Here is a 13,627-nt window from a genome sequence, read left to right on the forward strand (position 1 = left end):
CGGTACACCTGGTCTATCCCATTCCTTCGTAATAATTTCTGAAAACCTCTTAGGGATTGGAAAAACATCAGTGTAAACAGGCACTGCAAAGTATTTGTCCGTTTTACACAATTTCTCTGGGACTACAATGGTGTCACAGTCATCCAGAGTTGCTAAAACTTCCCTGAGCAACACGCGGGGGTGTTCAAGCTTAAATTTAAATGCTGTCATTTCAGAGTCAGACTGAAGTAGCGCCTTCCCTGAATCAGAAATGTCACCCACAGTTAGAAGCTCTCCTGCTTCGGCTTCTGTACATTGTGAGGGTATATCAGACATAGCTACTAAAGCGTCAGAAAGCTCTGTATTTGTTCTAGCCCCAGAGCTGTCTCACTTTCCTTGTAACCCTGGCAGTTTGGACATTACTTCTGTGAGGGTATGATTTATAACTGCCGCCATGTCTTGTAAGGTAAACGCATTGGACGTGCCAGATGTACTTGGCGTCACTTGCGCGGGAGATATAGGTTCTGACACATTGGGAGAGCTAGGTGGTTTAACCTCCCTTTTGTCATTCTGAGAAACCTCTGGTGATAAATTTTTAAAAGCCATAATATGGTCTTTATAACTTATAGAAAGGTCAGTGCATTTGGTACACAATCTAAGAGGGGGTTCCACAATGGCTTCTAAACATAATGAACAAGGAGTTTCCTCTATGTCAGACATGTTTAAACAGACTAGTAATGAGACCAGCAAGCTTGGAAAACACTTTAATAAATGTGAAAAAGCAATTAAACAAAAACTACCACATAAACTGCAAAACAGTGTTAAAAAGTAGTAAACTCTACGAATTTTTAACAGTGTGTATAAGAGACTAAAGCAGCATTGCACCCACTTGCAAATGGATGATTAACCCCTTAGGCCCCAAACCAGATTAGAAAAATGGTAAAACCGTTAAAAAACAGTCAAACACACTGCCACAGCTCTGCTGTGGCTCCTACCTGCCCTTAAACATGATTTTTGCACGAAAAATCCCTCTATAGTGGTCCTAGATGCCAGAGGACTCCTTTAGGGAAGCTGGATGTCTCAGTCTGGATATCAACTGCGCATAAAGTGCGCGAAAATAGGCCCCTCCCACCATGCACTCAATGTTAGAGGGCCTTAAAAAAGTACTCCTAGGAGTAATCTAACAAGCCATGTGGAAAACTAGGCCCCAAATAAAGATTTATCACCCTCAGAGAAAAAAAACGTTTTTTACACTAAGTAATATGAGAGTTAACATGAATATTATTACCCTTATCTTGTAAGCATGATCCCAGTCGTTGTTAAATCACTGTATCAGGCTTACCTCAAATATACCAGGCATTGTCAGCATTTTCTAGACCTTATCATCTCTCTAGAAAAAAATATACTGAACATACCTCAAAGCAGGTGATCTGCAAACCGTCCCCCCAACTGAAGTTTTCTTTCCATACTCTTCAGTCATGTGTGAGAACAGCAATAGACCTTAGTTACAAACTGCTAAGATCATCAACCTCCAGGCAGATTCTTCTTCCAATTTCTGCCTGAGAGTAAAACAGTACAACGCCGGTACCGTTTAAAAATAACAAACTCTTGATTGAAGGTAAGAACTACACTGTCACCACATATCTCTTATACTTCCTTTCTTGTCGAGAGCTGCAAGAGAATGACTGGGGGTGGCAGTTAGGGGAGGAGCTATATAGACAGCTCTGCTGTGGGTGTCCTCTTGCAGCTTCCTGTTGGGAAGGAGAATATTCCACAAGTAATGGATGAACCCGTGGACTGGATACATCTTTACAAGAGAAAAGGCATCTAAGCTTTATTTTTTGGTTTTGTTTAATTCTACCCATTTAAGAAGGGACTCTGGAGTTAAATTTGATTACTGTTAGTAAACCTAGTTCATTCTCTTGCAGGTAGGAGGCGGAAATCCTCTCCAAAACCGCTACTACTAAGTGAAGCAAAGAAGCAGCTCATGATATTCAGACTACCTCAGGTTCTGCGACTCCATCTCAAGCGCTTCAGGTAAGTGTTTTATGCTCATAATATAGTGAGAATGATTCATAGCATGCATGATGTAATTTAAGAAATGAATGCCATACAGCTCCCAAGAGTTTAAAACCATAGCTTGAGATAGGGTTTAAGTGGGTGGTTTAGACTGGACAGTTTGAGGTGGGGTTTGGGCCTCCAAGATTTTAAAGAAAGGAAGAGGACAGCAGGATAATTAGGTAACAATTCGGGAGTGTCCAGAAAATTGTAGAATGGATCAGCGCTATGAAGCCATACAGGTGTTAGATAAATTAATTTATCTCTTGTACAGTTTGTTGATCAACTCCAACGTAAGTACATTACACTGTATAATCCTGTTGGGTATCCCTGCTGAAGAGAAATTAAAGTCCTTTTTTGTATACAGATAGCAAATATCAGCAATAAACCTCTACATTTTTTTATTTTTTTTTAAAGAGAACTGCATCTAAAACTCGAGTCAGAAGGAAAAATAATATTGTCTCTAGAATTATTGCTGAGGCAACTTTTAAGATCATTTTTATTAACATACACCTAGATTTAGAGTTCTGTGTTAGCCGTCAAAAGCAGCGTTAAGGGGTCCTAACGCTGCTTTTGGCCGCCCTCTGGTATTTAGAGTCAGCCAGGAAAGGGTCTAACGCTCACTTTCAAGTCGTGACTTTTCCATACCACAGATCCCCTTACGCCAATTACGTATCCTATCTTTTCAATGGGATCTTCCTAGCGCTGGTATTTGGAGTCTTGGCTGAAGTTAGCGGTAGACCCTCTACCGACAAGACTCCAGCCGCAAAAAAAAGTCAGTAGTTAAGAGCTTTATGGGCTAACGGCGGTTTATAAAGCTCTTAACTACTGTGCTCTAAAGTACACTAACACCCATAAACTACCTATGTACCCCTAAACCGAGGTCCCCCCACATCGCCGCCACTATAAATATTTTTAACCCCTAATCTGCCGACCGCACATCGCCGCAACCTACATTATCCCTATGAACCCCTAATCTGCTGCCCCTTACACCGCCGACCCCTATATTATATTTATAAACCCCTAATCTGCCCTCCCTAACATCGCCGCCACCTAACTTCGAGTATTAACCCCTAATCTGCCGACCGGACCTCGCCGCTACTATAATAAATGTATTAACCCCTAAAGCTAAGTCTAACCCTAACACCCCCCTAAATTAAATATAATTTTAATCTAACAAAATAAATTAAATCTTATTAACTAAAGTATTTCTATTTAAAACTAAATACCTGTAAAATAAACCCTAATATAGCTACAATATAACGAATAATTATATTGTAGCTATTTAAGGATTTATATTTATTTATTTTACAGGCAACTTTGAATTTATTTTAACTAAGTACAATAGCTATTAAATAGTTATTTACTATTTAATAGCTACCTAGTTAAAATAATTACAAAATTACCTGTAAAATAAATCCTAACCTAAGTTACAATTAAACCTAACACTAGACTATCAATAAATTAATTAAATAAATTACCTACAATTACCTACAATTAAATAAACTAAATTACAAAAAAACAACAACACTAAATTACAAAAAATAAAAAAAGATTACAAGAATATTAGGCTAATTACACCTACTCTAAGCCTCCTAATAAAATAAAAAGCCCCCCAAAATAATAAAGGTCCCTATTCTAAATTAAAAAGTAACCAGCTCTTTTAGCAGCCCTTAAAAGGGCTTTTTGTGGGGCATGCCCCAAAGTAATAGTCTCTTTTGCCTGTAAAAAAAAATACAACCCCCCACCCCCAACATTAAAACCCACATACCCCTACTCTAACCCAACCCCCCCTTAAATAAACCTAACACTACCCCCCTGAAGATCTCCCTACCTTGAATCGTCTTCACCCAGCCGGGCCGAAGTCTTCATCCAATGGGGCAGAAGAGGACATCCAGACCGGCAGAAATCTTCATCCTATCCGGGCAGAAGAGGGCATCTGGACCGGCAGACATCTTCATCCAAGCGGCATCTTCTATCTTCATCCATCCGATGAGGAGCAGCTCCATCTTCAAGACCTCCGGCGCGGAACATCCTTCTTGACTGACGACTACCCGACGAATGAAGGTTCCTTTAAGTGATGTCATCCAAGATGGCGTCCCTCGAATTCCAATTGGCTGATAGGATTCTATCAGCCAATCGGAATTAAGGTAGGTAAAATCTGATTGGATGATTGAATCAGCCAATCAGATTGAACTTGAATCTGATTGGCCAATCAGATTTTTCCTACCTTAATTAGGATTCTATCAGCCAATCGGAATTCGAGGGACGCCATCTTGGATGACATCACTTAAAGGAACCTTCATTCGTCGGGTAGTCGTCGGTCAAGAAGGATGTTCCGCGCCGGAGGTCTTGAAGATGGAGCTGCTCCTCATCGGATGGATGAAGATAGAAGATGCCGGCCGGTCCGGATGTACTCTTCTGCCCAGATAGGATGAAGACTTCTGCCGGTCTGGATACCTTGACGACTCAAGGTAGGGAGATCTTCAGGGGGGTAGTGTACGGTTTATTTAAGGGGGGTTTGGGTTAGAGTAGGGATATGTGGGTGGTGGGTTTTAATGTTGGTGGGGGTTGTATTTTTTTTTTTTACAGGCAAAAGAGCTGATTACTTTGGGGTATGTCCTGCAAAAAGCCCTTTTAAGGGCTGGTAAAAGAGCTGGTTACTTTTTAATTTAGAATAGGGTAGGGACCTTTATTATTTTGGGGGGCTTTTTTATTTTATTAGGGGGCTTAGAGTAGGTGCAATTAGCCTAATATTCTTGTAATCTTTTTTTTTATTTTTTGTAATTTAGTGTTTGTTTATTTTTTGTAATTTAGTTTAGTTTATTTAATTGTAGGTAATTTATTTAATTAATTTATTGATAGTCTAGTGTTAGGTTTAATTGTAACTTAGGTTAGGATTTATTTTACAGGTAATTTTGTAATTATTTTAACTAGGTAGCTATTAAATAGTAAATAACTATTTAATAGCTATTGTACCAAGTTAAAATAAATACAAAGTTGCCTGTAAAATAAATATAAATCCTAAAATAGCTACAATATAATTATTTGTTATATTGTAGCTATATTAGGGTTTATTTTACAGGTAAGTATTTAGTTTTAAATAGGAATACTTTAGTTAATAAGAGTTAATTTATTTTGTTAGATTAAAATTATATTTAATTTAGGGGGGGGGTTAGGGTTAGACTTGGCTTTAGGGGTTAATACATTTATTATAGTAGCCGCGAGGTCCGGTCAGCAGATTAGGGGTTAATACTTGAAGTTAGGTGGCATCGATGTTAGGGAGGGCAGATTAGGGGTTAATAACATTTATTATAGTGTTTGTGAGACGGGAGTGCGGCGGTTTAGGGGTTAATACATTTATTATAGTGGCGGCGAGGTCCGGTCGACAGATTAGGGGTTAATAAGTGTAGGTAAGGTAGCGGCGACGTGGGGGGGGGGGGGCAGATTAGGGGTTAATAAATATAATGTAGGTGTCGGCGGTGTTAGGGGCAGCATATTAGGGGTTCATAGGGATAATGTAGGTTGCGGCGGTGTACGGAGCGGCAGATTAGGGGTTAATAATATAATGCAGGTGTCAGCGATAGCGGGGGCGGCAGATTAGGGGTTAAGGTTAGGGGTGTTTAGACTCGGGGTTCATGTTAGGGTGTTAGTTGCAGACTTAGAAAGTGTTTCCCCATAGGAAACAATGGGGCTGCGTTGGGAGCTTAACGCTGCTTTTTTGCAGGTGTTAGGTTTTTTTTTCATCCCAAACTGCCCCATTGTTTCCTATGGGGGAATCGTGCACGAGCACGTTTTGGCAGCTTACCGCTACAGTAAGCAACGCTGGTATTGAGGGTTGAAGTGGCGGTAAATTAGGCTCAATGCACCCTTTTTGGAGCCTAACGCAGCCCTTCAGACAACTCTCAATACCAGCGTTGTCTTAAGGGTGCGTTGGGAAAAAAAGCAGTGTTAGCTACGCGGGTCTTTACCGACAAAACTCTAAATCTAGCTGCAAATTTGCTGGGTTTTGGCATTTCAAGTTTACTCTCTTTGAAAAGTATTTATATATGTGATGTTTGATGTGGCCAGTTAGAGACCAGATGTAAATTAACTCCTGCACTGAACAAGCTATACAGTGTTGGTTTAAATTAAATTCCAGGCAAATCTGCAGGATACTTAAAGGGACAATAAACGTAGAAATTAATGGTACATGATTACGCTTAATGGTACATGATTCTGTACTATGTGCAGGATTATGCAACATTAACCTAGCAACACCTGTAAAAAAATAAGGTATGTTGAAAATTTAAAGGGACAGCCTAGTCCAAAATAAACTTTCATGGTTCAGATAGAGAATTTTATTTAAACTATTTTCCAATTTACTTTTATCACCAATTTTGCTTTGTTCTCTTGGTATTCTTAGTTGAAAGCTAAACCTAGGAGGCTCATATGCTAATTTCTAAGCCCTTGAAGGCCGCCTCTTCACTCAGGGTATTTTGACAGTTTTCACCACTAGAGGGTGTTAGTTCATGTGTGTCATATAGATAACACTGTGCTCACGCACGTGGAGTTCCAGTGAGCCAGCTCTTATTGGCTAAAATGGATGTCTGTCAAAAGAACTGAAATAAGGGGGCAGTTTGCAGTGGCATAGATACAAGGTAATCACAGAGGTAAAGAGTGTATTTATATAACTGTGTTTTCTCTTGTAAGGTGTATCCAGTCCATGGATCATCCATTACTTGTGGGATATTCTCATTCCCAACAGAAAGTTGCAAGAGGACACCCACAGCAGAGCTGTAATATAGCTCCTCCCCTAACTGTCATAGCTAGTCATTCTCTTGCAACTCTCAACAAGCAAGGACGTTGTAGGAGAGAGTGGTTAAATATAGCTAGTTTATTTTCTTCAATCAAAAGTTTGTTATTTTTAAATAGTACCGGAGTTGTGCTATTTTATCTCAGGCAGTAAATAGAAGAGGAATCTGCCTGAGGTTTCTATGATCTTAGCAGGTTGTAACTAAGATCCATTGCTGTTCTCACATATGTCTGAGGGTATTACATAGATGAGGTAACTTCAGCGAGAGAATGGCGTGCAGTTTATTCTGCTATCAGGTATGTGCAGTTATAATTTTTTCTAGAGATGGAAAACACTAGAAAATGCTGCTGATACCGGATTAATGTAAGTTAAGCCTGAATACAGTGATTTAATAACGACTGGTATCATGCTTACTCCCAGGGGTAATACCCTTATGATATTGCAATATAAAACGTTTGCTGGCATGTTTAATCGTTTTTATATATGCTTTGGTGATAAAACTTTATTGGGGCCTAGTTTTTTCCACATGGCTGGCTTAAATTTTGACTAGAAACAATTTCCACTGTTGTAGTATAAAAGTTACAGTTGATGCAGTTAAAATTACAAACTGTGACATCCAGCTTCCCTCAAAGGCCCTCTGAATGCTATAGGACATCTCTAAAGGGCCCAAAGGCTTTCCAAAGTCGTTTATTGGGGAAGGTAGGGCCACAGCTTGCTGTGGCAGTTGGTTGTGACTGTTAAAAAAACTTCTATTTCGTTTTTGTTTTTTTATCCGTTTTTTGAACTAAGGGGTTAATCATCCATTTGCAAGTGGGTGCAATGCTCTGTTAGCTTATTATACACACTGTAAAAATTTCGTTTGATTTACTGCATTTTTTCACTGTTTTTCAAATTCTGACAAAATTTGTTTCTCTTAAAGGCACAGTACCGTTTTTTATATTTGCTTGTTAACTTGATTTAAAGTGTTTTCCAAGCTTGCTAGTCTCATTGCTATTCTGTATAAACATGTCTGACATAGAAGAAACTCCTTGTTTATTATGTTTAAAAGCCATGGTGGAACCCCCTCTTAGAATGTGTACCAAATGTACTGATTTCATTTTATGCAATAAAGATAATTTTCTGTTTTTAAAAATTTATCACCAGAGGAATCTGACGAGGGGGAAGTTATGCCGACTAACTTTCCCCACGTGTCAGACCCTTTGACTCCCGCTTAAGGGACTCACGCTCAAATGGCGCCAAGTACATCTAGGGCGCCCATAGCGTTTACTTTACAAGACATGGCGGCAGTCATGGATAATACACTGTCAGCGGTATTAGCCAGACTACCTGAACTTAGAGGTAAGCGAGATAGCTCTGGGGTGAGACAAAATGCAGAGCATACTGACGCTTTAAGAACCATGTCTGATACTGCCTCACAATATGCAGAAGCTGAGGAAAGAGAGCTTCAGTCAGTGGGTGATGTTAATGACTCAGGAAAGATACCTGATTCTAATATTTCTACATTTAAATTTAAGCTTGAACACCTCCACGTGTTGCTTAGGGAGGTTTTAGCTGCTCTGAATGACTGTGATACCATTGCAGTGCCAGATAAATTGTGTAGACTGGATAAATACTTTGCAGTGCCGGTGTGTACTGATGTTTTTCCAAATACCTAAAAGGTTTACAGAAATTATTAATAAGGAATGGGATAGACCAGGTGTGCCGTTCTCTTCCCCTCCTATTTTTAGAAAAATGTTTCCAATAGACGCCACCACACGGGACTTATGGCAGACAGTCCCTAAGGTGGAGGGAGCAGTTTCTACTCTAGTAAAGCGTACTACTATCCCTGTCGAGGACAGTTGTGCTTTTTTTTTTTAGATCCAATGGATAAAAAATTAGAGGTTACCTTAAGAAAATATTTATTCAACAAGGTTTTATCTGCTGCGGCGTACTGGTTTGAGTCTCTGGAAGAGGCTTTACAGGTAGCTACTCCATTGGATGACATACTTAGCAAACTTAGAGCACTTAAGCTAGCCAATTCTTTTATTCTGATGCCATTGTTCATTTGACTAAACTAACGGCTAAGAATTCTGGTTTTGCTATACAGGCGCGCAGAGCGCTATGGCTTAGATCATGGTCAGCTGACGTGACTTCAAAATCTAAGCTACTTAACATTCCCTTCAAGGGGCAGACCCTATTCGGGCCTGGTTGAAGGAGATTATTGCTGATATCACTGGAGGAAAAGGTCATGCCCTTCCTCAGGACAGGTCCAAATCTAGGGCCAAACAGTCTAATTTTCGTGCCTTTCAAAACTTCAAGGCAGGTGCGGCATCAATTTCCTCTAATAATAAATAAGAGGGAACTTTTGCTCAATCCAAGACGGTCTGGAGACCAAACCTGACCTGGAAAAAGGTAAGCAGGTAAAAAAGCCTGCTGCTGCCTCTAAGACAGCATGAAGGAACGGCCCCCTATCCGGGGAACGGATCTAGTAGGGGGCAGACTTTCACTCTTTGCCCAGGCGTGGGCAAGAGATGTTCAGGATCCCTAGGCGTTGGAAATTATATCCCAGGGATATCTTCTGGACTTCAAAGCTTCCCCCCCAAAAGGGAAATTTCACCTTTCACAATTATCACCAGATAAAGAGAGGCATTCTTACACTGTGTACGAGACCTCCTAGTTATGGGAGTGATCCATCCAGTTCCAAAGGAGGAACAGGGACAGGGTTTTTACTTAAATCTGTTTGTGGTTCCCAAAAAAGAGGGAACCTTCAGACCAATTCTTAAACAAATTCCTCAAAGTTCCGTCGTTAAAGATCAAAACTATTCGTACCATCCTACCACTGATCCAGGAGGGTCAATATATGACTACAGTGGATCTAAAGGATGCTTATCTTCACATTCCGATACACAAAGATCATCATCGGTTTCTTAGGTTTGCCTTTCAAGACAGGCATTACCAGTTGTAGCTCTTCCCTTGGGATTAGCTACAGCCCCAAGAATCTTTACAAAGGTTCTAGGGTCGCTTATGGCGGTCCTAAGGCCGCGGGGCATAGCAGTATCCCCTTATTTAGACGACATCCTGATACAGGCGTCAAACTTCCAAATTGCCAAGTCTCATTCGGACGTAGTACTGGCATTTCTGTGGTCGCATTGGTGGAAAGTGAACGAGGAAAAGAGTTCTCTATCCCCACTCACAAGAGTTTCCTTTCTAGGGACTCTGATAGATTCTGTAGAAATGAAAATTCACCTGACGGAGTCCAAGTTATCAAAGCTTCTAAATTCCTGCCGGGTTCTTCATTCCATTCCGCGCCCTTCGGTGGTTCAGTGTATGGAAGTAATCGGCTTAATGGTAGCGGCAATGGACATAGTGCCGTTTGCACGCTTACATCTCAGACTGCTGCAACTATGCATGCTCAGTCAGTGGAACGGGGATTACACAGATTTGTCCCCTCAACTGAATCTGGACCAAGAGACCAGGGATTCTCTTCTCTGGTGGCTATCTCGGGTCCATCTGTCCAAAGGTATGACCTTTCGCAGGCCAGATTGGACAATTGTTACGACAATTGCCAGCCTTCTAGGTTGGAGTGCAGTCTGGAACTCCCTGAAGGCTCAGGGATCGTGGACTCAGGAGGAGTCTCTCCTTCCATTAAATATTCTGGAACTAAGAGCGATATTCAAGGCTCTTCAGGCTTGGCCTCAGTTAGCAACTCTGAGGTACATCAGATTTCAGTCGGACAACATCACGACTGTAGCTTACATCAACCATCAAGGGGGAACGAGAAGTTCCCTAGAGATGTTAGAAGTTTCAAAAATAATTCGCTGGGCAGAGATTCACTCTTGCCACCTATCCGCTATCCATATCCCGGGTCTAGAGCACTGGGAGGCGGATTTTCTAAGTCGTCAGACTTTTCATCCGGGAGAGTGGGAACTCCATCCGGAGGTATTTGCACAACTGATTCATTGTTGGGGCAAACCAGAACTGGATCTCATGGCGTCTCGCCAGAACGCCAAGCTTCCGTGTTACGGATCCAGGTCCAGGGATCCCAAGGCGACACTGATAGATGCTCTAGCAGCGCCCTGGTCTTTCAACCTGGCTTATGTGTTTCCACCGTTTCCTCTGCTCCCTCGACTGATTGCTAAGATCAAGCAGGAGAGAGCATCAGTGATTCTGATAGCACCTGCGTGGCCACGCAGGACCTGGTATGCAGATCTAGTGGACATGTCATCCTTTCCACCATGGTCTCTGCCTCTGAAACAGGACCTTCTACTTCAGGGTCCTTTCAACCATCCAAATCTAATTTCTCTGAGGCTGACTGCCTGGAGATTGAACGCTTGATTTTATCAAAGCGTGGCTTCTCCGAGTCAGTTATTGATACCTTAAGACAGGCACGAAAGCCTGTCACCAGGAAAATTTACCATAAGGTATGGCGTAGATATCTTTATTGGTGTGAATCCCAGGGTTACTCATGGAGTAAGGTCAGGATTGCTAGGATATTATATTTTCTCCAAGAAGGTTTGGAAAAAGGATTGTCAGCTAGTTAAGCGTCTGGCAGATGTTCCAGACGTTCAGGCATTTTGTCAGGCTTTAGTTAAAATCAAGCCTGTGTTTAAACCTGTTGCTCCATCATGGAGCTTAAACTTGGTTCTTAAGGTTCTTCAAAGAGTTCTGTTTGAACCTCTTCATTCCATAGATATCAAGCTTTTATCTTGGAAAGTTCTTTTTTGGTAACTATTTCCTCGGCTCGTAGAGTCTCTGAGCTATCTGCCTTACAATGTGATTCTCCTGATCTGATTTTTCATACGGATAAGGTAGTCCTGCGTACCAAACCTGGGTTCTTACCTAAGGTGGTATCTAACAAGAATATCAATCAAGAGATTGTTTTTCCATCCTTGTGTTACACAATCTGGACGTGGTCCGTGCTTTAAAGTTTTACTTACAAGCTACTAAAGATTTTCGTCAAACATCTGCTTTGTTTGTTGTCTACTCTGGACAGAGGAGAGGTCAAAAGGCTTCGGCAACCTCTTTTTCTTTTTGACTAAGAAGCTTAATCCGCTTAGCCTATGAGACTGCTGGACAGCAGCCTCCTGAAAGGATTACAGCTCATTCCACTAGAGCTGTGGCTTCCACTTGGGCCTTTAAAAATGAGGCTTCTTTTGATCAGATTTGCAAGGCGATGACTTGGTCTTCGCTTCATATTTTTTCAAAATTTTACAAATTTGATACTTTTGCTTCTTCTGAGGCTATATTTGGGAGACAGGTTTTACGGGCAATGGTTCCTTCCATTTAAGTTCCTGCCTTGTCCCTCCCTTCATCCGTGTACTTTAGCTTTGGTATTGGTATCCCACAAGTAATGGATGATCCGTGGACTGGATACACCTTACAAGAGAAAACACAATTTATGCTTACCTGATAAATTTCTTTCTCTTGTGGTGTATCCAGTCCACGGCCCGCCCTGTCATTTTAAGGCAGGTAATTTTTAAATTTAAACTACAGTAACCACTGCACCCTATTATTCCTCCTTTCTCGGCTTGTTTTCGGTCGAATGACTGGCTATGACAGTTAGGGGAGGAGCTATATTACAGCTCTGCTGTGGGTGTCCTCTTGCAACTTCCTGTTGGGAATGAGAATATCCCACAAGTAATGGATGATCCGTGGACTGGATACACCACAAGAGAAAGAAATTTATCAGGTAAGCATAAATTGTGTTTTTTATGCAAAACTAGGGAATGGGTAATGAAGGGATTATCTATCTTTTTAAACAATAAAAATTCTGGTGTAGATTGTCTCTTTAACCCCCAAAACTGTACTTACCTTACCTCCCTCGTCAGCCTCTTCTTCTCCTCTGTTTTTTTTTCAAGCACATGTCACAGATGAGCTGTTAGCTAACGTTTACCATTACTTTTAATTTCTACGTTTACTGTTCCTTTAACTTTGCAAGATTCCAGCCTGTGTGGGGTGAGGAAAGTATAACGCACAGTTTTCAAATACAAATTATAGGAAAAGCAAGCCAAATAACTAAATATACATTGTTTTTATGTAATCAATTTGTTTTGCAGTTACTATAGGCATTTTTTTTTTTTTTTTTTTTTTTTTTTTTTTTTTTTTTTTTTTTTTTTTTTTTTTTTTTTTTACAATAATGAGTGATCAAAAAGGTCTACCTTATGTTTATACATTGGAATCCAAATTTAAGGGACATAAAAACCACAAATTTTTCCTTTATGATTCAGATAGTGTGCAATTTTAAACAACTTTCTAATCGACTTCTAATTACCTATTTCTCCAACATAGGTGTGTCCGGTCCACGGCGTCATCCTTACTTGTGGGATATTCTCTTCCCCAACAGGAAATGGCAAAGAGCCCAGCAAAGCTGGTCACATGATCCCTCCTAGGCTCCGCCTACCCCAGTCATTCTCTTTGCCGTTGTACAGGCAACATCTCCACGGAGATGGCTTAGAGTTTTTTAGTGTTTAACTGTAGTTTTTATTATTCAATCAAGAGTTTGTTATTTTGAAATAGTGCTGGTATGTACTATTTACTCAGAAACAGAAAAGAGATGAAGAATTCTGTTTGTATGAGGAAAATGATTTTAGCAACCGTCACTAAAATCCATGGCTGTTCCACACAGGACTGTTGAGAGCAATTAACTTCAGTTGGGGGAACAGTGAGCAGTCTCTTGCTGCTTGAGGTATGACACATTCTAACAAGACGATGTAATGCTGGAAGCTGTCATTTTCCCTATGGGATCCGGTAAGCCATGTTTATTACGATCGTAAATAAGGGCTTCAAAAAGGGCTTATTAAGACTGTAGACTTTTTC

At 40.6% G+C, this 13,627-nt stretch overlaps 1 protein-coding gene across 1 annotated transcript in view; it reads left to right on the forward strand.

The window, feature by feature from the left end:
- The window catches only part of USP49 (ubiquitin specific peptidase 49), a 227,162-nt gene that overhangs the window by 190,681 nt on the left and 22,854 nt on the right, over positions 1–13,627 (forward strand). The window contains exon 5 of the mRNA XM_053705336.1: positions 1,908–2,016. Coding sequence (XP_053561311.1) covers positions 1,908–2,016 — 109 coding nt within the window. The remainder of the gene's footprint in view (positions 1–1,907; positions 2,017–13,627) is intronic.

The sequence above is a fragment of the Bombina bombina genome, chromosome 3 (assembly GCF_027579735.1).
Source record: "Bombina bombina isolate aBomBom1 chromosome 3, aBomBom1.pri, whole genome shotgun sequence".
NCBI lineage: Eukaryota > Metazoa > Chordata > Amphibia > Anura > Bombinatoridae > Bombina > Bombina bombina.